Source organism: Schistocerca serialis, chromosome 4, assembly GCF_023864345.2.
Source record: "Schistocerca serialis cubense isolate TAMUIC-IGC-003099 chromosome 4, iqSchSeri2.2, whole genome shotgun sequence".
NCBI lineage: Eukaryota > Metazoa > Arthropoda > Insecta > Orthoptera > Acrididae > Schistocerca > Schistocerca serialis.
In genome coordinates, this window is record NC_064641.1 from 563,745,771 (window position 1) to 563,771,440 (window position 25,670).

The window sequence follows — 25,670 nt, forward strand, 5'->3', positions numbered from 1 at the left end:
AGTCATCAGATGATCAAAGAGAGTTGCAAAATGATTTAGACAAGATATGTGTGTGGTGCAAAAACTGGCTGTTGACGCTAAATAATGTAAAAAGTCATCCAAATGGATACTGAAAGGAATCAACTAAGTATCGGTTATACACAAATTACACAAATCTAAAGACTGTAAAGTCAACTAAAAACCTAGGGATTACAATGACTGATAAATTGGAACGTTCAAATAGATAATGTTGTAGGTATAGCAAAGGAAAGACTGCGATTTATTGGCAGAATGCTTAGAAAACGCAATAGGACTGCTGAAGGGACTGCTTACACTGCAGATGCCCGCCATCTTCTGGAGTACTACTGTGCGGTATGGCATCCGCATTATATAGTATCGACGGAGGAATCGGAAAAGTTCAAAGAAGGGCAGCTCGTTTTGTACTATCGCTAAACAGGGAACAGTGAGCCACAGATATCTACGCGAATTGCTGTGGCATTTATAAAAACAAAACTGTTTTTCGTTGCGGCAAGATCTTCTCATGAAATTTCAATCACCAACTTCATGCTCACAGTGTAACAATATTTTGTTGGCGTTCATCTACGTAGGGAGAAATGATCATCATAATAAAATATGAGATCGTACGGAAAGATTTAAGCGTTAGTTTTACCCGCGCTGTTCGAGAGTGAAACGGTAGAGATACAGCTTGAAGTTTGTTCGATGCACCCTTTGCCAGGCACTTAATTGTAAGTTGCAGAGTAATCATGCAGCTGTAGATGTAGATGCAGGGCATTTTATTTGCATAGGAAGATTATCAAAGAGGTTTATAGCTGCGTATTTCACAGCTTTCGGTGGCAAAGTTAGATTCATGAAAGTGTAATGCAAATCATTCTTTCCTTGCAATATTGTACTTTTCAATATCTCTGTTAGACTCAGTCTCAGACGAATTGTTGATAACTAATTTCATGAGTGAGTGAATTTACTGAGAGCCTAAAGTCAATACTTCCATCTGATTTAAGAGATATATGCAAGATGTGCATCTGTGAACCCCACATATCGTTTTAATTACTTTCTTTTTGTCTAACGAATATCTTTGTCGAAGTGAGGACCTCCCAGAATATTATCCCATAAAATAATGAAGTGAATGAAAATATGCAAAATCTGTTAATTGACTTGTATATAGGCTATTATCCCTATGGCAAAAGTAGTCTTACCTAAACATATTAGAATTTCTCGAGTTGCAATTTTTATTTTTATTATTTCTGGTTGGTATATTAAGTTAATATGAGGTAGCACTTTTTTACGTTATAAAACTGCATGAGTTGTATTTCTTCAAAGTGTAAAGCTAGACCATTTGTGCAAAATTAGTCAGCAGCTTTCACAAAAACATCATTTACTATTTTCTCTGTTGGTGCTTCTTTGTTTGGCTTTGTAACTATACTAGTATCATCAGCAAGCGGTCTGTCTCCTAATTCAAATAAAATGATATATCACTAAAACTAGAACGGCGGAAGTGGTCAAAATGACCAGTGTCATAGCTTTTTCCTTCATTGTCATACTTAATTTACTTACTTAATTAATGAAATCATATGACTTTTCCTAATTTTTTCTCCTCTTTGCGATGCAGCAATAGGTTTTAAAAATTTTTGTTTTCTTCTACATTTCATTCGATATAGCTAGAACGGCGGAAGGGGTCAGTTTGCTCTGAATGTACACAAATTACCGAACAACAAAGTGGCAGCAGTCAGTAGTCATGCAGAGCAGTTGCTGCTCATTTTTGCAACCTGGCACGTGTAAATTCCAATCCACCACAGTTTATATCGTGTCATTCAGGTAAGTCTTAGCCCGCGAAACACGTTTTCGAGCATGTCTAATCAGCGTGGACTTTCTGATGAAGAAGTGTTACATTTCTTAGAGAATTCCGAAATTGAATCAGAAATAAACTTCACCGATGAAGATGATGATTTTGCACCTGAGACAAATAGAGATGAAGACATTATGACCGAGGAGCGATTAGTGGAAAATGATTAATATGCTAAAATAAATGTCATGTGGCTAGGGCTTCCCGTCCGGTAGACTGTTCGCCGGGTGCAAGTCTTCCGATTTGACGCCACTTCGGCGACTTGCGCGTCGATGGGGATGAAATGATGATGATTAAGACAACACAACACCCAGTCCCCTTGCGGAGAAAATCTCCGACCCAGCCGCGAATCGAACCCGAGCTCTTAGGATTGACATTCTGTCGCGCTGACCACCTTTTTTTCAAACAAAAATCTCCTTTTGTTCGTTTTTGTTCGTTGTATCTGCTCGGGGCGGACGTCGCAAGACACCCGTTTCAGTTCGTAGTTGAGCCATTAACTCAGTTTTTTTATTACAGAGGGCAGCTAGCCCTCTTTTTTATGCGGGGAATGAAATAAAATGAAAAAAAAAAATTGCGAGCAGTGGGAATCGAACCCGCGTTCGCTGCATGATAAGCTCTTACCTAATCAATTACGCTATTTTTTATATTTCTATTTTTTACCACTTTTTTCTTTTTTTTCTTAAGATGTTTAGTCTCAATAAAAAAACTAGTGAAATGAAGCCAGAAAGTTGTAATAATTGCAACTTTTTCAAGTTATGGTTTAATTAGCATGTCGACATGCTCAAAACCTACACTAATTAAAATAACAAAATGCGTACGTAACACAAATGGCATTTTTTGTTAATAGCCAGCTATCCTAGCCACTTTTTTTAACAAAAATGAGGAAAAGGAAAAAAGGATTTTGGAAGGTTTGTTTTTCTGCTTTTTTAAATTTTTATTTTATTTTATTTTTATACAAATGGATAAAAGGAAGGCAGTTTCTCTTCGGCTACATAAACAGAATAATAGGAAGTCGTCCCGTTACGACAAAGGATGCTCCATACTATAGCCCGCTGCGAATTTTTCGATGTCTTTCGCCTCGTTGCTGTGTTGTTCCGTTGTTTGTTCAATCTCATAAAAAAAGGAACTGGGAAGAGGTGCTATGGTTATTTCCTCATGTCATCGATAATCCAGCTGCGAGGCGGATTATGGAATGCGCTCCAAAGAAAATTAGAAAAATATTGCCTATATTTAGGGTTCTTGACGATCGCACAATGTCGTTCGTTGAGGTAATACCAAAAATCGGGTACTGTATTTTCGCCATTACCGAATAGGTAGTGAACAGCGTGGCCGCTGATCCATGTCACATAGTTCGTTTTTGCTCTTGGGAAATAAATCTTATCGGGGAAAAGAAGTGATCGGGTAGTTATCCTGTCGGGAGGCGTGCGTGTGAGAAAAGCCAATATCTGACGCACCAAATACCAAACGTCCTTTGCCGACCCGCATTCGAAACGATGTTCATCCGTGTCAATCACTTGGCATGTGGCACACAAGGGTGAATCAGCGAGGTGGATGTGATGTAGGCGGGACTGGCACAACTGTTCCCCATTAACAGTTACGTACCATGCAGATTGTACGTCAGTATCAAGGGTGGTGGCATTCACTGCCTGCCACACAGCGCGCCACTTTGTAGTGGGGTATTTGCTTTCAATCACATTCGGCGTCCTGTTCATTTGCATGGCAGCATATATCGCCCTCGTCATCATCAAGCGTGTGGGTAGTAGTGCGGTGCGGATGTAGCTTAATTCAAGGAAGAATTGGCTAATGTAGGTGCTCGGATGTGCGATATCATCACAGGGGGTGCGAGTGAGATTGGTCGTAAGGCTTCCAGTAAGAGACTTGTGAGGCACGTCGGACTTTGTCGCCGTAGTTGCAGGTGACAGCTGACGAACAGGGCCTTCGCCCTGTTCTGAACATGACAAAGGCCTAAACCCCCTCTGCTCCTCGGGAGGGTTAGGGACTCGTAACGAATCTTAAATAACATGCCCGTATTAGCAAAGGAACAAAGGATCCCAAAACCGCCAACATGCGGTGAGCCAGGGTAGGTGGTATCGGGAGTATCTGTGCAAAATGGGGGATACGTGACGCCAAATAGACGTTAGCATATCGTGTCCGTTGCAGGAGGTCTAGATGTCTCAGACGGTGGTCACTTATTCCTGCTCTCATCTGATTCAATAAACGCCTGTAGTTAAGGGCTGTTGAACGCTTCATGTCAGATATGAAATCAATGCCAAGACAGCGGCTTGTGTCACTGATTCGTAGTGGTGCGACGCTCTCGTCGGGTAGGCCTCTGCCTATAGACAGAGCTTGCGATTTGTGGAGATTGAGTTTGCTCCCCGATGCCGCGTGCTGCACGAACATCGTCATTATTACGAAGATGGAGTACCAGATTATCCGTATAGGCAGTGCAGCAGAAAGTGTGTCCACCAAGGGACATCCCAGTCAGGCGTTGTCGGAGGCCGCAAAGGAGTGGTTCCAAGACGAGGGCGTACAATATCGCCGAAAGAGGGCAGCCTTGTCGCACCGATCGCTGGACCTGTATCGGCGGCGTGAGACGGCCAATATATAACACCTTGGACATCGCGCCACGTAGGAGATGCATCAGTACATTAACTATGACGTCCGGATACCTCATGTGTCGCAGTACCTCCACCAAAAATGTGTGGTCGACTCTGTCAAAGACCTGGCTAAAGTCGAGTGAGGCCAAAATTCCTGACAGTTGGCGAGCTTTGGCTAGCGCGATCATATCTCTATATCGGCACAATGCAGTGCAAATATTATGGTCACCACCTAACGATGCCTGGTCCTGCGACACAACATAGCGTACTGATCGCTTTAGGCGTGCCGCCATAAGCTGAGTGAAAAGCTTCAAGTCCTGTTGAGTAAGGTCAAGGGCCGATAGTCACTGATCCTGGATCCGCCACGTGGTTTGTGTATGGGCACAATCAGTCCTTCTAGGAAAGCCCCAGGGATCTGCGTCGTGGGAGACATAAGAAAGCGGCAAATATCAGTCCATGCTGGTGCCAGCAATTGTTGATATGTCCGGTAAAATTCCAGAGGAAGGCCATCAGGTCGTGGGGACTTGTGAGCAGCCACAGCCTGTATTGCTTCAATGATTTCTTCTTCCGTTACATCTGCAGTCAAATCCGCTGCCGCTGTCGGAAAGATCGTGCCATAAGTGAGTTGAGAGACTTCGGCGATCACCTCTGGGGGATGTCAGTGTTCCGAGTACAGTCAGGTTTAGTGAGCATGAAGGGCGTTTCCTATGTCGCGCTGGGTATCCAGGCGTCGTCCGTCTTCCGTCGTGATAGCTTGGATCAGTGTCTTGCGTCGGCGCCGTCGTTCTGCAATGACGTGGTACATGGACGGTTCCTCCTGGGCCAAGCTGTCTTGAGTGCCCGCTACGACGATCGCACCCTCAAGGTGGCAACGTGTTAATCTGATGATCTGTGCCTTGGCACGGTTCACCATCACCTGCCATGCAGGTGAGTACTGCAGTGTTGTACATCCCCTTAAGATGCTGTAGTAAAAGTCCATGGTATGTCTCTTCCATGCTGCAACATCTCGGCCGTAGCCTATCAAGGTCTTCCGGAGGGCTGGTTTGTCGCAGAGTAACCACCACGACAGTGTAGACCGGTAGGTGCCACGCCGGCAGCTACAAGAGTCCCACGTGTTCTCTATAAGGCGGCGGCATTCCTGAGAAGCTAGGTGGGCGACGTTCAACTTCCAAGGACCACGGCTGTGCCATACCTTCTGGCGGCCGAGCGCAGATGTAGGCCTCGTGGTCAGAAAAAGCTGTGGGCCAAACTTCGGCAGCTCTTGTCCCCACAGCTATGGAGCGCGAGATGTAAATCCGGTCGATGCGGCTGGAGGAATGACTGGTGTAGTGAGTAAATCCGGGTCGATCGCCATAAACATGTTCCCACGAGTCCACCAATTGAAGATTATTTATAATTGTCGTAAGTTCTGCGCAGGGAGAATGATGTGGTAACTGATCCTTAGGTGTTTGGCTACAGTTGAAGTCCCCTCCGATTATTAAGGCGTCCTGACGGCCCATGAAGAGGGGCGCAATTGTATGAGCGAAAAAGGTGGATCGTTCGCGACGCCGACCAGATCCTGACGGTGCATAGATGTTAATAAGTTTGACGGGCTGGATAGTAAGAGCCGTGCCTCTGGCGTCAGGGAGATACTCGACGTCTTCTGCGGATATACCCTCGCGGAGGAGGATCGCCACACCACTGCCATAGGCGGACGCATGTGAGACCCAAGTCTTGTAGCCATAGGGTTCCTTGAAGTCTGCGACATACACCTCTTGAAGGAGCGCAATGTCGATGTCTGCTGCGTTGAGTAGATCCAGTAGCATCGCTAGTTTACGTCGAGCACGCATGTTGTTGATGTTAATCGTCGCTCGACGGTACGTTTGGTCAGCCAGGTCGGCAACTGGGTTGTGTAGGAGGCCAGATGTGGGCGGCAGGGGCGGCCCCACAGAGGCTGACGATACAGCCGTAGTCACTGTGGTTGGTTGGTGCTGGGTACAGCCGAGGGAGCATCTCTGTCTTCGGCATCCTCCTGGTGCTGTGGCTCATCCTCGACATCATCCGCCCAAGAATCAGATGCAGCAATTGGTAACTGTTGATTAGTGCTTTCAGTAGAGCGCTTGCGCGCATGTTCAGTAGCAGAAGTGATGTTGTCAGACCGAGGATCAGAAATTGTATCCGGCGATCCGCCGTAGCATCGTGATGGGAAGGGTGAGTTGTGGTGGTATGAGTCCTGAGTGTCGTCCGACGCCGGATGTTCGTCCGGGTCACACATCTGAAGCAGGAAATCATCGAATGGCGTATGGCGCCGTTTCTTGCGTTTTAGAGGGGACCGTTGTTTCCGGACATGTTGTTCTGCGTCAGAGTGCGGGCGACAATCATCTGATGCGGTCTCCATCGGTAGGAAGGCAGAGGTCGGGAAAATTTCCGTTTCATCCTCTCTTTAGGCTAGTCTTGGTGGCACAATTGATCACCGTCTTGAGGCAAGTCTGCCGATGACGTCGTAGAGAGGGATATGCTGTCCGCCACACTGTCATCGACCACTGACTGCAATATGGTGTTGCGATCCTGGGCAGGAAGAGCTGCCGCTGCATACGTGATGGGGAGTGAAGTAGGCGTCGCCGGGGACGGAACTTCACCAACCGGTGTCTGAGTCAGTCGGCGTTGAATGCAGGCCGATTGGACATGTCCTTCCTGGCCACAGCCGGCGCAAGTGCGCGGTTGTCCGTCGTACATGACAATGGCTCTGCAGCCGCCAATTACTAAATAGGATGGCACATGCTTCGTCAGTTCAATCTTAATTTGTCGCACTCCATTTAAGACGGGGTACGTCTCAAACGTTTGCCATTTTTCAGCCAAGTGGCTTAGCACGTTGCCGTACGGTTTGAAAGCTGTCATCACAACATCTGGCGAGACTTCGAATGGCAGCTCGAAGACCCTCAGAATGCGAAGGCCTAATCCAGCGTGGTCGATCGTGACAGTTCCTATGGGACCACCAGAATGCTTAAATTTAAGTCCATGAATATGTCAGCACACAACATCAGTGCACGCCTTTTCATTGATCAGTTTTATGTAGACGACCTTTGTGTTATAGAAGAGTGGATCCCAATGATGTCTTGAGGTGCAATATGAAGTTCTTCCCGGATGAAACGTTCAATGTCAAGTGCTCGAGGTCTTGCGTAGTCCGCTTGAAATGTGATCTTAATTGAGGACTTGCGATACGAGTGCGCCATGGCACTACCGAAACACGGACGCGTGACACTCGCCGCAGCGGAAGTAAACACTCGCGCGCGCGGTGCGCTAACAGGGGGACACAGGCACGACGAACTTGCCCCACCGCTGCTAAAAGCGGACTGCGCCCTCTGACCGAACAAGTTGAGGTACCGTGCCGGCCCACTCAGCTACCGGGGGCGGACAGGATTTATATGCTGATGTGCGTCAATCACGGCCTCTTTCATCACAGCACGCACAGTTGGATGCGCCTACAAAGATGGTTTCTAGGGATATAGCTTTGTGGGAGTCTGCCTATTTTTCATCTTCTGGAAGAAGGTCGGCTGAAGGAGAGAGGAGGTCCCACTGCTTCCGCTTGCCAACGAGTTGACAACTTTGTCACCAGTGCCTTCCCTCTTATTTTTGACGAAGCAATGCTATGAAGAAATACACAGAATCAAATGCCTGAACAGTACTAAAAAAAACAATGACTGGACTGTGTCACTTGATGAACTGAAGAAACTGATTGCCATCATGTATGCTTGGGGTATCATTTATACTAAAGGTATGTCTGTGGACGATCGCTGGTAGCACACTTCGTGCTATACTTTTATCAAGGACATTATGCTAAGGGACAGATTTCAGGAGTTTTACAGATTTCGCCATTTCGATGAAATATCAACCCGATCTAAACGCCTGAAAACCAACATATTCGCTCTTGTATCTGAAATTTTGGGAAAGTTAATTGAAAACAGTATTCGTTCTTACCGCTCTGGAGAAAATATAATTAACCATTGTCGAGCAACTATTACTAAGAAAAACAAGATGCGGGTTTACTCAATTCATTTCCAACAAACCAGACAAATATGGTCCCAAATTCTGGTTGGTTGTCAATGTAACAACAAAGTATATATGTGATGCTTCCCCCATACCTCTGCAAAGAGGACATGCATGGAGAGAAGCAACCACTTGGAGAGTATCTCGTTCTGCGTCTCATGGAGTCATTTGTAAATCAAGGAAGAAATGCGACAGCAGAGAACTTTTTCAAGTCTCCTCAACCTGCTAAGAAACTCAAAGAAAAGGAAACTTCATTAGTTGGTACAATGAACAAGGTCCGTCATGAAATATCCGATAACGTAAGGAAGCTCAATACTGAAATACACTCCACCACTATCCTACACCACACTGGCAACACAGACTGCACCATGACTGTATACCAAGGAAAGACGAATAAAAATGTCATTCTTCTGATTTCTAGGATATAGAGTTCTGTTCTATGTATTTACAGTTGTGTAGGGTTGCTGAGAAAGTACTGGGTTAGAGCAGTGCCCCAGATAATCTCGTTCACTAGAATAACATGAAAGGATCTTTGAATTTCACGTTCCCATCCAGTAACTGGAGTACTATCACCCGTGTCGTTCGTGATTCTTGACGCCCAATGATTCTTCTAATACCAAAATCCTTAAAGGATAACTTCGAGTCGAGTGACTTCATAAAAACGACACACGTTACGGAGGCGAATAACAGTGCTGACTAACTTCGTTACAAACTATTTATCGTGTGCGGTGATCATAAGGGCGCTGATCACCATGACATTGAGCACAACTCACAAATAAATAAACAACAGCAATATAATTTTAAGCTTTGGAGATACTTTCGACTGGCACTAGGAAGTACCATTCGCTTAAAAGTATTTGGTCTTGGCTTGGATCTCATGGGCAAACTGCAGCTCACTAAGCAAATACGAATTCAGTACGCCTTTTATCTAGAGAGAATAAAAAGGGTAATTTTGTTCGCACTAAGTCTGTCTGTGGAAAGAATCTACCTGAGCACCTGAGACCCTTTTGAGCTATAATTATTTCATCTACGAGTGCTGAAATGTTTCAGGCAATGAATATTTTCTAACGTTCACACTATCACAACACTGAGGGACTACCACTTTCTGTTTATGACACGACAATCTTTCTACTCGAAACGAAGACTGAACGTAAGTTATCTAATTATACTCAGTGAATTAGGGTGCCAGACGACCGCTTGAATAGTCCACATTCATTCATTTATTCATTCGTTTATTCATACAGAAACAGGTGATAAATCATGCAGCCATTAACCTGAAACTATGGGATGAAACACTACATCAGCTTCAGACCAATTGGCGTCCTTTACTTGTGATGTGAATAATTTCGAAAAAACAAAAAAAAGGAATGTAGCAATCAATATAATATAAATAATACCGCTGGCTTCGGTTTGACGGAGGAGATAGAGAAGATCCAAAGAAGAGCGGCGCGTTTCGTCACAGGGTTATTTGGTATCCGTGATAGCGTTACGCAGATGTTTAATAAACTCAAGTGCCAGACTCTGCAAGAGAGGCGCTCTGCATCGCGGTTTAGATTGCTCGCCAGGTTTCGAGAGGGTGCGTTTCTGGATGAGGTATCGAATATATTGCTTCCCCCTACTTATACCTCCCGAGGAGATCACGAATGTAAAATTAGAGAGATTAGAGCGCGCACGGAGGCTTTCAGACAGTCGTTCTTCCCGCGAACCATACGCGACTGGAACAGGAAAGGGAGGTAATGACAGTGGCACGTAAAATGCCCTCCGCCACACACCTTTGGGTGGCTTGCGGAGTATAAATGTAGATAAATGTAGATGTAGATCTAAACTCGATGTCTGTAGAAGTTCAGTATGTATATTTCACCAGTACACGGCTACTGATCTAAAACCTCAAAGGGGAACCGCGCCGCCAATGTGTTTTCAGGCCTTTGTTATACATACAGTTGCCTTGCAGCTACGTGGCTTGAGTGGGTCAGTACTTGATGACCCCTCATTTTCCTACAACAGTTTTCAGGCTTCATGCTGCCTGCTGCCCAAACCAGATGTATGCAAGAACAGTCCAGACTGGTCCAGGTGACTTAAATTACGTTATGTGTGACAGACGAGTCGAGATGGGAGTAGACACACGGAATGTCACTCGTGTGTGTGTGTGTGTGTATGTGTGTGTGTGTGTGTATGTGTGTGTGTGTACGTGCGTGTGTGTGTGTATGTGTGTGTTTGCGCGCGAGTGAGTTTTTCTTCGAGGCATCTTCAGTTTCGGTTTGTCTTTTAGTTTTGTTACTGTCAAATAGTATCTTCAAGATAGAGTCTCATTACAGAGCTTCGAATTCCCATTTGTATTTTCTTTCGTTTAGTCATGGCTTTTTGGGAATTATTCGCAATGATTACGCTTTTCGAAATATACAGTGGGGACTTTCAGGACCTGTCGTCTTAGTTGCTGTTGGATCTTCCGTGTTGTCGTGGCCAATGAAACTCTTTTGGTCTGCGTTAGGCATCTTCAGAGGTGCTCCTGGTTCTGCTGAGGCTTGCCAACTGACTGATCCGATGTCAAAGAACGATATAAATACCGTGAAAAAGGGACGTGGTAGAAACTTGCACGTGATCGGCAGAGGTAATCCTTGCCATATATAAAATTTGACTATCGAACTGTCGTCTGTCAACGACAATATTTATCTGTCGAATCCATATGTCACTAAATTTCGTTGTTTCTTCTTTTCTGTTAAAATTATCCCTACGATTTCATATTTCGATTGCTTCTCTATATAGTCGTGACTTTTAGAAATAACCGTGTGGGGTACAGAATAAAGAAATTAATAAAGATAGAAACAAAGTGGCGTATCACATGAGCTTGGAGTAACACGATACCAGAGTACTTTCTGTATACAGTGAAATAGTTGTCACATCAGAACCATAAAAGTACCAACAAATGTAATTTGAAATGGAGCTTATAAATCTTCTTTCATTTTGAAATCTCATGAATTTCATCCTAAATAAGACGTTTATTAACCTGTAAGCGTAATTGCCGAACCTAGTAAATAGTACTAGTAAACAAGCAGTTCGATAGATGAGTACGTTAGAAATCATGAAATATTATGTGGAACGGACTAATGACATAGAGGAATGGCATTTTTGGTTGCGTGTTTGTTGTAAAGATAGGGGCATTCGTTTCTAGTTGCAGATGTCGTGCTGTTAAGGATACGCGCTGTTGCACTCAAGCAGCAACTGTTAGCGTCTACACTGTCACTAACAAGGAAATGTGAAGCTAAGTTAGCAGTTTCCATAAAAAAGTCACAACGAAATTTATGACAATAACTCCATCTGTCTACTTGCTTTTCACTGTAAATCACCTGCAACATCAATGAAACATGTCGGAGTTAAAGTAAAGAGTTATAACACTCTGTTCCGTTCAGTGCGTCACCATTAATTACTATCATATTAATCAAGCACGAGGCGAAGCTTCAAAAAATCTCAGGAATTTTCTAACAGCAAAAGAGTAAAGCAGTGAGGTTATCATTTGACAACGGCCGACTGTTGAGTTCGTTAGGCGGGCAGAACAGAGCTGGATACACTGAGAAGAAGGCCTTGAATGAGCAGCAGCGCAGTGGCTCTCGTATTGCAGCACTCCTGAAGGGAGCGTTATTCCCGTCATGAGGTCAGCAGCTGGACGCGGCAAGCGGCTCTGGATGCTCACCTACGAAGTCGACCTTCCGGAGGTACTTGAGCAGCTCCATGCCTTTGATGGGCTTCATGGCGTCGCACAAGCCGGGCCTTCCGTGGCACAGCTCTCGGTGCATGTCCCTGCAACAGCGTCACACAATAAGTATTAGCGTCTACACACGGATTAACGACAGTATGACATCACCACATTATTGATACTTCTTCAGTACTCTTTTTACGAAATTTATAACAAATTTGTCTGTCTGCGTATAGTATAGTTGTGCAAGGTCATTTAGCTTTTACAATATCGCGAATCGTTCCTCCAGTGCACCAAGCTAGTAGAGAAGCTAGTTGACTCCTGTGTGTTAGAAGGGTAAAACAACAAATCCGCTAAATTATGGACCAATATGCTTAACGTCTGTTTGCTGCAGCATTCTTGAGCATGTTCTGAGTTCGAATAAAATAAACTCCTTGTGTCAGAAAAGCTATTAAAATGAAAGGTCGTTATTTTAATGTGTCAGGAAGTTACAGAAATGCTTTTATTCACAAATCAGCTCGGATATTGAAAGTAGCTCTCGTACGAAACTCAGCATTTGGCGTCCGAAATGCTGCGAAACGTCCATGAAGAGGAACATGCAGATTCCATATTCTGGAAAGCGCAGACACAGTGCAACAACATATACTGCGAACGAAGATCCGAGCATACAAAGTTCCCATATATGGGTGGCTGAAAGATGGTTTTTGAGTAATAGAATCCTGTACGTTCTCACAGACGGCGAGTGTTCATAGGAGACATGGGTAACGTCAGAAGCGCCCCAGGGAAGTCTCGTAGGAAAACTTTATTCTCTGTACATAAAAGATTTGATGCATAGCGTTAGCAGCAATCTGCAACTATTTCTCGATGGCGCTGAGGTGAACGGGAAAATGTCGTTGTAGGGTGACTGGATGCCGTGAACAGAATGCCCTCGAGTAGCCAAAAGGACAGAAACGCAAAAACACAACACATTAGCTTGCCTAAAGCACCCTTATCTCCAAAGTAAACCACAAGGGCTCCGTAATATTCAGATTTGGTGACTATAGTGGCCAGGGGAGATACGACAATTCATCTCTGTACTCACAAAACCAGTTCTGGACGATGCCAGCTATTTGAACAGGGGTCCTGTAGTCTAATAACACAGGATCACCGTAGGATCGCCGTTAGGGAACAAACATTGCACGACTGGATGTACCTGGTCAGGCAAAATGGTCACATACTCCTTGGCAGTGATGCGACCTTGCAGATGTGGAGTAACGGGCGAGTTGTGGCGCCTTGAAAATATTCTAAGTTCAGAGATGGCGGCCACCGCTCGAGGCGTTCGGCTAGCGCGGGTTCGGCAGGCCGGCCGCGTGGTGTCGGACATCGGCCCGAGCACGTGGTCCATCGGCCACGTGGCAGGGAATTCCACTGTGACGAGGACGGTGCTTTGTATCGGTGGAGGAGACACGGAACGCCGTGCTGGATCCCAATGGCCTCGTTTCACTAGCAGTCGATAGGCTGCATGGCTGTAACGGATCGTACAGCCACGTCTCGATCCCTGAGTCAACAGATGGGGACGTTTGCAAGACAACAACCATCTGCACGAACAGTTCGACGACGTTTGCAGCAGAATGGACTATCAGCTCGGAGACCATGGCTGCGGTTACCCTTGACGCTGTATCACAGACAGGAGCGCCTGCGATGGTGTACTCAACGACGAACCTGGGTGCACGAATGGCAAAACGTCATTTTTTCGGATGAATCCAGGTTCTGTTTACAGCATCATGATGGTCGCATCCGTGTTTGGCGACATCGCAGTGAACGCACATTGGAAGCCTGTATTTGTCATCGCCATAATGGTGTATCACCCGGCGTGGTGGTATGGGGTGCCACTGGTTATGCGTCTCGGTCACCTCTTGTTCGCATTGACGGCACTTTGAACAGTGGACGTTACATTTCAGATGTGTTACGACCCGTGGCTCTACCCTTCATTCGATCACTGCGAAACCCTATATTTCAGCAGGATAATGCACCGCCGCATTTTGCAGGTCCTGTACGGGCCTTTCTGGATACAGAATATGTTCGACTGCTGCCTTGGCCAGCACATTCTCCAGATCTCTCACCATTTGTCTGGTCAAAGGTGGCCGAGCAACTGGCTCGTCACATTATGCCAGTAATGATGAACTGTGGTATCGTGTTGAAGCTGCATGGGCAGCTGTATCTGTACACGCCATCCAAGCTCTGTTCGACTCAATGCCCAGGCGTATCGAGGACGTTATTATGGCCAGAGGTGGTTGTTCTTGGTACTGATTTCTCAGGATCTATGCACCCAAATTGCATGAAAATGTAATCACCTCTCAGTTCTAGTATAACATATTAGTCCAATGAATCCCCGTTTATCATCTGCATTTCTTCTTGGTGTAGCAATTTTAATGGCCAGTAGTGTATGTGAAACAAGATCCAGCCGATCAAATGACTTTTTTTCCATTGCTCCGTAGTCCAGGTTCTGTGGCTTTCCCGGTTGCGGACTTTTGAGTCACTGATGAGTGGTTTTGGAATTCCAGCTTACGCCGGAATCCTCTGTTTATGGAGCTGGTGCTGGCTGGGTTCGCGGGTGAGACATTCAGTTCTGCAGTGACTTCCGCTGCTGTCGTCCTGTTATCGTCCGTCGCACTACTCTTCAATGACCGTCTGTCACGAACATCCAACACACCGTTTCGTCCGCGTTGTGACTTACCGGATGATGTTATTCCGCTATCCTAGGCGTGGTGAAAATCTTGCATATGGCGCCTCTTGAAACACCAAACACTTAGTTTACTTTCGTTACGGAAGCATATGGCACAGGGGCACCAACGATTTCCCCGCTTTTGAATTAACTTAGATCCGACGTAATGCACTCACGATACAGAACACTGTTCTGACGCTCGCAAGGCATAGAGGACAATGCCCATGTGGCGTGGCATTGGTTGCCAATTATTTCCATACTTTTGGCCAATCCACGTATATCTGGTGTGATGAACGGCAGCTTATTAATAATATGGAAAGATGTAAGTTAATGCAACTGAGTGGGCGAAACAATATTGTAACAATCGAATACAGTATTAGAGGTGTGCTGCTTGACACAGCCACGCTTTTTAAATATCTAGCAGTAACGTTGCAAAGCGATTTAAAATGAAACGATCGATTTGTAGGGATGGTGAATAGTCGACTTTGTTTTATCGAGACATCGTTAGGAAAGTATCGCTCGCCTATAAAAGAGACCGTCCAGTGAACACCTACGCGAACCATTATTGAGTGCATCTTTATTGGCAGGATCCCCATCAGGTCGAATTAAAGGAAGACATCAAAGCAATTCAGCAGCGTGCTGGTAGATTTGTTAACAGTACGTTCGATCGACACTTGAGTATTATGGAAATACTCCGTCAACTTAAATGCGAATCCTTGGAGGAAAAAGACCGTATTTCCCCCCCAAAAAAAATTATTGTGGAATTTCAGAGAACGGGAATACGTTACAGACTGCACAACTGTTCTACTGCTACCAACGCACGAGTCGTGTAAAGACCGCAAAGACAAGATAAGAGCACTCGGGGCTCACATGGAAGCTCATAATCGATCCATTTTCGAGTGGATCAGGAACGGGATCGATTAGCAGCGGTACAAGGTACCATCTGCCACGCACCGAATGGTGAATTGCGGAATTGTGTGTAGATGCTGAACCTTTAAGAGAATTACTGCGCGTCAGCGCTCGAAATAAAACAAATTAACGTAAAATTTACAGACATAGGTGCTGGCATCTATTATATGCTGTACAGTAAGTGCTTTGAGATTGCTATGGCTTGAGATCTCGAACAATGGCATCTCAAACTACTGACAGCAATTTCTAATTCCCGGGAAATCTTAATAACAGAGACTGTCCTCGGTCATTTCAATAGTATATTTTAGTTTCCATTGCACATTTCCAGGATGGGTTCATCTTCCTGATTTGATACATAATTCTGTTGAACAGCGTCGAAATATTTGGTGCAAGTCGCTTACTTTTATTCGATACTTGCTGAGATTGCATATTCGTGTCTGGATAGGTGACAGTAATTGGCTTGACTGGTGCTACGTGCAATTCGCAACAATGAACAGGATAGTGCAAAGCGAATTTTTATGAGGATCACCATCCAACCACGTGGCTTGTAGCGTACAGTTAACTCAGATGGCTCAGAGGTTCTTCTATGGGTGGGAATTATAGAGCCGTGTTGCGAAATTTAACGAAGTCAGATGCAGACGAAGAGAAATGCGACAGAATGTAGTGAAGAAAATACAGTACAGAATTTGTGTGATGGGCACATTTGGCAAAAACTGGAATCGTGTTTTGTAGACAGCCTGAGAGGCTGTGGGTTGGACAAAACGGACAAAGGAATTTTTATTTCGTTGGGTTGAAACAAATTTAGAGTGTACTGGCACTTTCAACACAACACTATTCAAGAAACAGGTCAGTATCAACGAACGATGAGCGCAGGGTTTTGACATTCGAGCAAGATGGGACTAAGTGCTCTTCCAAGATTCAGCTTCAATATTCCGTACTATTAAGGAGTATAACTACGCAATGGACCAACATGCTGTGTCACTGCAAGGGAATGAAGATGCTATTCTGGAGTGATGAGCATGTAAGGTGATGTACGGTCTCTTGATTATTTTTGGTAGTCAATGAGAGTGACGTGAGTTCTCTTTTCATTCGAGTAATCATAATTCATACTTGTACACTAGATATTTATGATACAGATATCTTTAATAGTCTATATGTTACGCCGAGGAGATTCTGGGTACAAGCAATGTGATATTTCGTTGTCAGTAGCTTGCCGTTGTCTGTGTAGTATTAGCGTGTAATTAGTAACAGAATCATGTGTCGGTCACGCTGCTGAGCAGTTTGGGAGAGTAACTAGCAGAACATACATGATGCTGCTTTTTGGAAATATGGTTTTGTAAAGACTGATTTTATAAGTGTGGAGATATTCAGGTAATATCGCCGCTGCATTGCTTGATCGCGTGTAATTTATGATGAGTTTGAAAAAGGAAAATCTTCGGTATGTTTTTTCCTTATGGATTCGGGACGGTTAGTTTGATTGTCGAGACGAGATTAAACAGAATTATCTGCTCACATGGCTTGCACTCACAATCATAAGTTCACTATTCCGCTACCATTAAGTTATATGGCCCAGTTATATATTTTTTTATAAGAAGTGAATTTGGTAAACATTATTATTACCGGTAAAAGCCAGTTTCATAATAGAGTTTTTTAAATGACAGCTTCTTCAGAACCATTCAGCAGATTCAGTTTTGATTTCACCACCCCCTTACTAAAGTTTTATCTTGTAATTGTCACCGCATTGTTCTTAGCGGAACACAATTACTTAAAGCTTAAAACCTGACGTGCTTGGCATGGTTGCTTTTCCTTGCACTGCACTTAGACGGGGTTTTCTTTATCTGGTTGGCTGCTACACTGCACTCTAACATTCACCACTTTCGAACAGCACCGAGTTTCCGTTGCCTCGAGCTGTCACGAAAGTTTGTTAGGGCCAATTTAACATCACTGTTAGGACACAGTAAGATTGTTTGCAGACACGCATTGCATTACAAATTACCATCAGGTTCAGTTCAGTTACAGTTTAATTCAGACCTAGTTTCTTTTGTCACACAATCTTACTCTCACAGCGCTGTATTACATGTTCGCGTGTGTGTCAATCAGTGTAGGAACATCATCTTTGGAGGAGGTGAAAGATGTAGTTAGAGTCAACGGCCTCTCACAAGGCTTCCAAGTGTAGCATATAATGATGCCCTATTCTATGCAATTGTAATTCATTTTTAAGCTAGCGCCAAATGGTTTCACGTTTGGTTTTACAGAAGGATTCAAAAAATTAAGTAGGCTGATAAAATAAAAAACGTAAAGGTTCTCCACAGATTAGGCCAGCAATGGAAGACGTAGAAAACACTAGAATCAAGGATATGGACCAGAGGCCGCAGTGTAAAAATTTTTGGGGAACACATAGACTCGAATGTATCCAACAAATAATTACCATGTTGAAGTGCTGCTTTGAGATGAAGAGCCACAGGAGAAGAATTCGTGGTGGACCACACAGATCCGCAATGAAAATCTTTTGCACAAGACCTGTCTTTACTGGTTGTGAAGTGCAGTGGCCCAATTATACCCATGTTTCGATAACTATACTTAAGTATGATTTCAAACAATATGTCAGACCACGTAGCAACAGATTTAGAACAGATCACCTGCTCGAACCGTATCAGGCGAGTGATGTTCCATCATATGGGTGACAATTATTGAACTATATGAAAAAAACGTAAATCAGTTACAAACTACGTCGTGCACACACTTTATTCAACATGTTAACGTTATTACAGATATTTGGATTCAGGTTATGACATGTTCGATATGCCTGCCATCATTGGCGATAATATGGCGCAGACGAATAGCGAAATTATGCGTGACCCGCTGAAGTGTCGGAACATAGATGCTGTCGATGACCTGCTGAATGTCTGTTTTCAACTCACCAATGGTTTCGGGGCTGTTGCCGTACACCTTGTTTTTAATATAGCCCCAAAAAAGGGGTCGCATGTGTTCAGATCCGGAGAATAAGGCGGCCAATGGAGGCCCATGCCAGTGGCCTATGGTTACCCCAGAGCCAGAATGTGGTCCCCAAAGTGCTTTACCAGGACATCAAACACTCTCCTGCTTCGATGGGGTCGAGGTCCGGTTTGCATGAACCACATCATGTCGAAATCAGGATCACTTTGGATATGTTGTTGTTGTTGTTGTTGTCGTGGTCTTCAGTCCTGAGACTGGTTTGATGCAGCTCTCCATGCTACTCTATCCTGTGCAAGCTTCTTCATCTCCCAGTACCTACTGCAGCCTACATCCTTTTGAATCTGCTTAGTGTATTCATCTCTTGGTCTCCCTCTACGATTTTTACCCTCCACGCTGCCCTCCAATACTAAATTGGTGATCCCTCGATGTCTCAGAACATGTCCTACCAACCTATCCCTTCTTCTAGTCAAGTTGTGCCCAAACCCCTCTTTTTCCCCAATTCTCCTTTCTTCCAGGAGTGCTAGTTCTGCAAGGTTCGCAGGAGAGCTTCTGTAAAGTTTGGAAGGTAGGAGACGAGGTACTGGCAGAAGTAAAGCTGTGAGTACCGGACGTGAGTCGTGCTTCGGTAGCTCAGTTGGTAGAGCACTTGCCCGCGAAAGGCAAAGGTCCCGAGTTCGAGTCTCGGTCGGGCACACAGTTTTAATCTGCCAGGAAGTTTCATGTTAAGTGAATGTTTAAGCAATATTTTGACAGCAGGCATAACGTTTATGACTTCTTAAGGGAGTCTAGGAGTCTTAGGCTCACGTTCAAAAATTGTTTCTGACAAAAGTTACTTTTTTTCACTAATCCTCATTAACAAACGAAAGGACATATCTTAAATGCTAGTAAATTATTTTTTGCCAGTAAATTATGACGAAATGGTGGCCAAATTACCTCTGCATAATTACGCAACTTAACGGTTCGTACGGTTGATGTACAGGTCTGCAAACAAAATTAAACATCTTTTCATCATCAGAATTAAGTTCTTTCTCGCGTTAATCTCAAAAATAAAATTTCCTGAACTGCACTTCAAAATGGATGCCATTTGAAAACGTAGGTGCTAAAAATCGATCTATTTTGTTGCCTTTAAATGTTAATAAGTAACAAGATTACTCGAAAGAACTGTGACAGAAGGCCGAACAACAGGTACTGACGTACTAGAACATGCATTTGTACTATGAAATGGTGTACTGATAATGACTAGGCACTAGCCGAAATCTAGATTTGCCGAACAAAACCTGCAAGAAAAGAACCACTGATTGCTGTGCTGTATCATTTGAAAATCAATGGAACTTCCCTGCATGCAGTGTCGCTGAAGGGAACCTATTGCCAAATTGGAAAATTTTCGATGGCGAAAAGACACTGAGGGCGATGATTGACGATGTGACACCAAGCAATAGCAGTACGTAACAGATAAATAGTTGGCACCAAAATATAGGAGAGTATTTCAAAGTCTCCTTCTCATTACTCCTAATGATATATGCAGTGCAGTAACCAGTGAATCTCAGAGAACATTATATACTAGTCTTGCCGTCAGTCCGACAAGAAAATAAGGCAGAATCTTTAGTGCGAAGCTTTTATTTTTTAGCTTGCCAAAGAATATTTATAAAAAATACAATTTACTTAGTTTGATTATGTTAGGACGGTGATTTGGTTTAGTTTTTTATTTTCTGTTGTAGTCTAGCACTGAAGCACTTTTTCGGGGGAGTTGAAGGGGAAAGTCTCCTTCCTCCACTCCACCTTTCGCTCGCACTTCAATTTCCAAGGAAGGACAAAATCACGGGAGAAAACAGTTTAGATTGAGTGCTCGGTTAATGGAAACCCAACTGGCGAGCGAAAGGTGGGGAGGAGGTAGGAGAACGCCGGTGCCTCCCATCCTCTTTCGGGACAAATGGCTCAGCGTTTGTATGGCGGACTAAGGATCCAAAAGTATGGGGTACGATACCTGTGGAGACACCGCATCATTGTGTCACTATCAGTTCTTTCAACTCTGGCAACATTTGTTGATGTAAAAATGCCTAGTCGCACCGTAGTTCATTTCGAGGGTAAAGCCCTCGTAGCACACTGTGGTGTTCACAGAAACCTTCAGTTTGACGATAGCTTTACTTTGTCACGGTCCCGGTTTTGAAGAATCACTTACCAAATTAACTGATTAATCCACGATCGGCCATCATAATTTAGCTTCGGTCGGTATTACAGGCTGCAAAAGATCATCTTGTGACAGAAGTTAGATGTCGGTCACACACATCCACGAAATCTCCAGTAATGTCCATCCTTGTAGCCTTTCGCCCTTCAGTCAGTATGCTCGGCACAAATTCGAATAGGTTTTTACACTTATTCAAATGCTGGCGTTCTCTAGTTTCTCTCTCACGGTCACCCATTTCGTGCCAGCCTCAGTCACACTCGTTCGAAGTTGTGTGTAGCCATACTTGTTGGTACCTGAGACCTGAGTGGTATTCATCATTGACAGTTTTCTTTCCTCCAGAAATGCGTATATTCGTACAAGAATTGGGCAATTTATGTGTCTTCACGTGCTCTACGTTCGTATGGTCACAGTGGATAACTCTGCTTGAGGTTATCTATATTGCAAGAGGCCTAAGCTGATTCACGGCAAATAGTCCCAATTGCAGTTTGCTATCTAACGGCTTCCAGAGGCAACACATTTCAATATTTCGTACGATTATTGACGAAGTTTAAATTTTAAAATGCTTTTATATCTACTCATTAAGACGCGTAATCTTACGTTAAATATTTAAAACAGACAACTGTTACAGTTAGAAACTGTATCTACGAGCGCATGCTGAAAGGTAATGACGCCGAAGTTTCTATTCTATTCTCAATAGCGGTTGAGGTATTACATGTCATGCATATTACTCGGTTGACTTTCCCGCTTTGCTGAGGTAAGCTGTAACCCTCTACCGCTAGAGGGCTCCGAATTGTAGTGTGCATCATGGCGATGTGTAGCGTAGCGATGTCTGTGCACCGCTAGACTTTCATAAAAAGAAGCGTGAATTCGAAGAGCACCCTCTGCTTCGGTATGACAACGTCAGACTGCATACGAGCGTCGCGACGTCTGCAAAAATCAGAAGGATTGTGTTCAATGTCTCCGATCATACTCCAAATAGAGTTGCCAACTCTAACGTATTCTTCTGAATTTTTAAGCCTACTCCCGTCTCTCGTTTTTATTTTATACGGGAGATACAATCTCCCGTATTTGATAAAATAACACCGATTGAGTTTTAAACCTGCCGCATATTTTTCAAATTTCGTTGTTGGACGATCTTTACATCGATTAATCGATACGGCATAGTATTATCGATACAGTTCGATTTGTAGGGAACACAAAACATAACACTGTGTTGCGAGTCACGTTGCGATTATCGTGTTTCTTTGTCATTCCGCCTAATCCGAGTTACGCGAAATGGAAGAATCCAAAACTCTGCATAAAAAGAGAGGAAAGTACTTCTGTACATATCGGAAGAAATGGGAAGAAACTCATTTATGAGTTAATCCTATAAAAGGAAACAATTCTATAGCGAATTGCACCCTTTGCGAGCGTGAATTCAGCGCAGCACATAGTGGTAATACAGACCGTCAGCAGCACGCCAACACCGAAGGACAGAAAAACAGAGTTAGGGGAAGTAAAACAAGGTATATTAGCATGGACTGTCCAAATAAACTTGCAAAGAACGTATTTATGGATTCGGATGTGACCAAAAAAATACGTTATGGTAGGACTAAAGCAGAGTCTATTGCAAAAAACGTATTAGCGCCTAGAAGTGTAAGTGATTTCCTAGATGTGCTTCATGATCCAGAGAAGTCTAGCACCTTTTCTTTCTGTGGCTACAGATGCGTCGAATTTCAAGAACAGGAAAATGTTTCCTAAAGTAATTAGGTACTTTGAACCTTTTGTTGGCGTCAGAAATAAACTATTAGATTTTGTGGAACAAGCAGATGAGAGTGGTAGTGGTATTCATGCTTTGATAAAAAAATTCTAGAATCTCATTCACTAAATGCAAATAACATTTCTTCTTATAGTGCCGATAATGCTAGTATGAATTATGGCAGAAATAAGTTCGTGGTGAATTGTAGAGTTAGAAAAATAGCAAAATATTTTAAGCAAACTGCACATAATCCATAATGGCACTAAATATGCTTATGATGTCGTAGATGTAGACATAGAAATGATAGTTGTTAATATTTATGGACATTTTTCAGTGTCAGCAGAACGCAGGGAAGAATTAAGATCTTTTTTCATCTTCTTGGTACTGATTGGTGTGTAATTTTAAGGCAAGTGCCTACTAGGTGGCTGTCTCTCACACCAGCTGTTGATAGGTTAATAAAGAACTGGGAGCCAACAATAAGTTATTTTCAAAAGCACAAATGTAACACGTAAAGCTTTGAAAGTGTATTTTGGTGATAAGGATCCAAGCAAAATGTTACATTGGAAATATTATTTTGGAAACCTCAAAATATCCAGAGATTTCAGATTTAACTATAATGGTGTCCTGTAGCGCCATTGAAGCTTTATCAAAGAAAATTTTGCAAAGAAAAGTTAACTCGTTTTTTGGAAGCAATGCACACAAGATTTTAAATAGATTAAATCCTGTCAATCATAAGAAAATTCAAAATGATCTTGCTGTATTTTATGATACCTTTCATACTTCCATTGTAAAAAATGTAAATATTTCCGACAATGCTACAAGTCCGTTCTTGCTCCCACTGTGCCTAAAGAATTAGGTTAATTTTAATGATTTTCAGAACATGCTTTCTCATATTCAGATAGACATAAATGAGGGTAGCCTGTACAATGAATTTTGTTCTTTGAAAAATATAATAATTGCAAAAATTGCCACTGACGGTTGCACAGTTGAAAAGTGGGTATCCGTGATGATTTAGGCAGAGGCCAAATGAATTAAAGCCCAAGAGATAAATAACATTCTTGGCTTTGTTTTCAGTCTAGCATCTAATGCTCACACTGCAAAATTTTTTTCTTTGATGAACAGCAAATGGTCAGCTGAAAGGAACCGATGCAATCTAGATTTTATGAAAGCTGGACTACAAATAAGTGTTAATCTTTGTTACATAAGTGATGAATGATCGCAAACTTCAGACTGCTGCCAAAAGTGTAAACAAATATAGTTATAAGTAAAAAATTGTGTAGACCTTCAGATCGTTATGAAGAAGAATTTTGGTTGGGCCCTGCAATAAACCTGTTTTAAGATTTAAATAAATTGTTTTACGCCTATTAATTTTGTTGGGTCCAAATCTCCCTTATTTTGACAAAAAATGTTGGCAACCCAACCTCCAAACAGCCACGTCTTGGACCCCACACGATTTTCATCTATTTCCAAAACTTAAGGACCATCTTCGAGGGCTCCCTCTGCTAGTGATGAAGCGTTGCAAGCAGAAGTGAGATTGTGGCTCCGTCAACAAATTCAAACATTCTACAGTGACAGTATTGAAATGGTATTGTTCGTATGCTTCATTTAAGCCCTCCGGGGTGGTAATATAAGAGACAGTTTTATTGGTAATTGGAGTCTGTGGTAGCACAAGAAGAAGCTACTCGAAATAATTCGTTTATACAATTGTCATTTAGATCTGAAAATGCATTTAAACTGTGCTTTATTTTACTAATCTCACTTCCTTAGCCCTTTCTTTACCTTCCCGTGAAAATGAGTGGATGACAGTGTGATTGTTTGGGTTGCAGAAAAAAAAAGATAGAACTAGACAGAGATGAGTAGAGGGTGGTGGTTTTGCGAAGAGAAATCTGTGATCAAACTTGAGCAAAGAGGTTTGCAAAGGTCTCCGCAAGTTACCCATAGTTTTCAGGGCGTTAGGTAGATCCGTCAGTGGATGACTTCTCGCACCCCTCTCCCCTCCTTCCTTCCCGCCACCCCAGCTGGTTCAGATTGGAAGACGTTGGACCCGGGTTGTATCATTTTTAAGAGTCGAGTGTACTGTTATGGTAAGAAAACTAGGTGTTAAATGAGCTATTTTATCTTGGATCACGCTCGAACTATATTAGTTAAAGTCAACACAGACTGGGAAATGCTCGAAGACGTGATGACATTCGTGTTTTTGACAATTTAGATGACTGTAATAGCGTAGCTACGACAGTTAGAGTATGGTGATGTTCTCAGCGTGGCACCTTATTTTTGGAAGTCAGTGGTTAAAACTTCTCCATTTAAGAGGGCGCATAAAATGATTCATTTCTACGTACAGGTTTATGAATCTAATTTGGTTTTTATGGTCTTTTCTTTGAGTGATAGTGTTGAGTACACTTCGCGTTGAACACATAAGGAAGCCTTAAGGTATAAAATTTCAAAGTTTACGAGTTATTACCAGCTGCTGATAACTGTTGTATATGTCAGAAGTTTAATTAGAATAGTTCAACGGGGTCAGTTTTAACATTTCGTTGATTTTCTTTGTGACTCCGAGATGAACACGTATTAGCTAGAATACTTACCAGATTGGATGCAGACTGACTTGAGGTAATTTTCCGGTATCATTTTCCAAATTTGGGATCGTCTTCTTTGTACTTGCTTTGCAACCACGTATTTCGTGGCAAGTTACGGGCCCAGTTCTCAGCGGTCAGTAAACATCAGACTGTATTCTTTATTAATTTTCAGTCACTGGTAAAGAAAGCAACAGCCCAAAGAGTGTATTTTAATTGATTAATTATAATTATTTTTCTTGTTTTGTTTGTGATGGGTGGCGGTACCACATGGTCTCTCACGTATGGTTGCGTACGCTTTACGTACTGTACAGAGGTTCAGGATGCAATATTAATTAAGTGTATTCAGAGTCGTTATAACTTGCCTATGTAATCGTGATAGTGTTGTGAATTGTTCTTGAATTTCGGTTTAATTTCAAAACCGTGGTGGTAGCTCATTTACGACAGAATTT

The 25,670-nt window shown here is 43.1% G+C and overlaps 1 protein-coding gene across 1 annotated transcript in view; it reads right to left on the reverse strand.

Moving 5' to 3' along the window:
* Positions 1-25,670, reverse strand: part of LOC126474016 (metabotropic glutamate receptor 4-like) — an 873,060-nt gene that overhangs the window by 171,610 nt on the left and 675,780 nt on the right. The window contains exon 6 of the mRNA XM_050101416.1: positions 12,152-12,258. Coding sequence (XP_049957373.1) covers positions 12,152-12,258 — 107 coding nt within the window. The remainder of the gene's footprint in view (positions 1-12,151; positions 12,259-25,670) is intronic.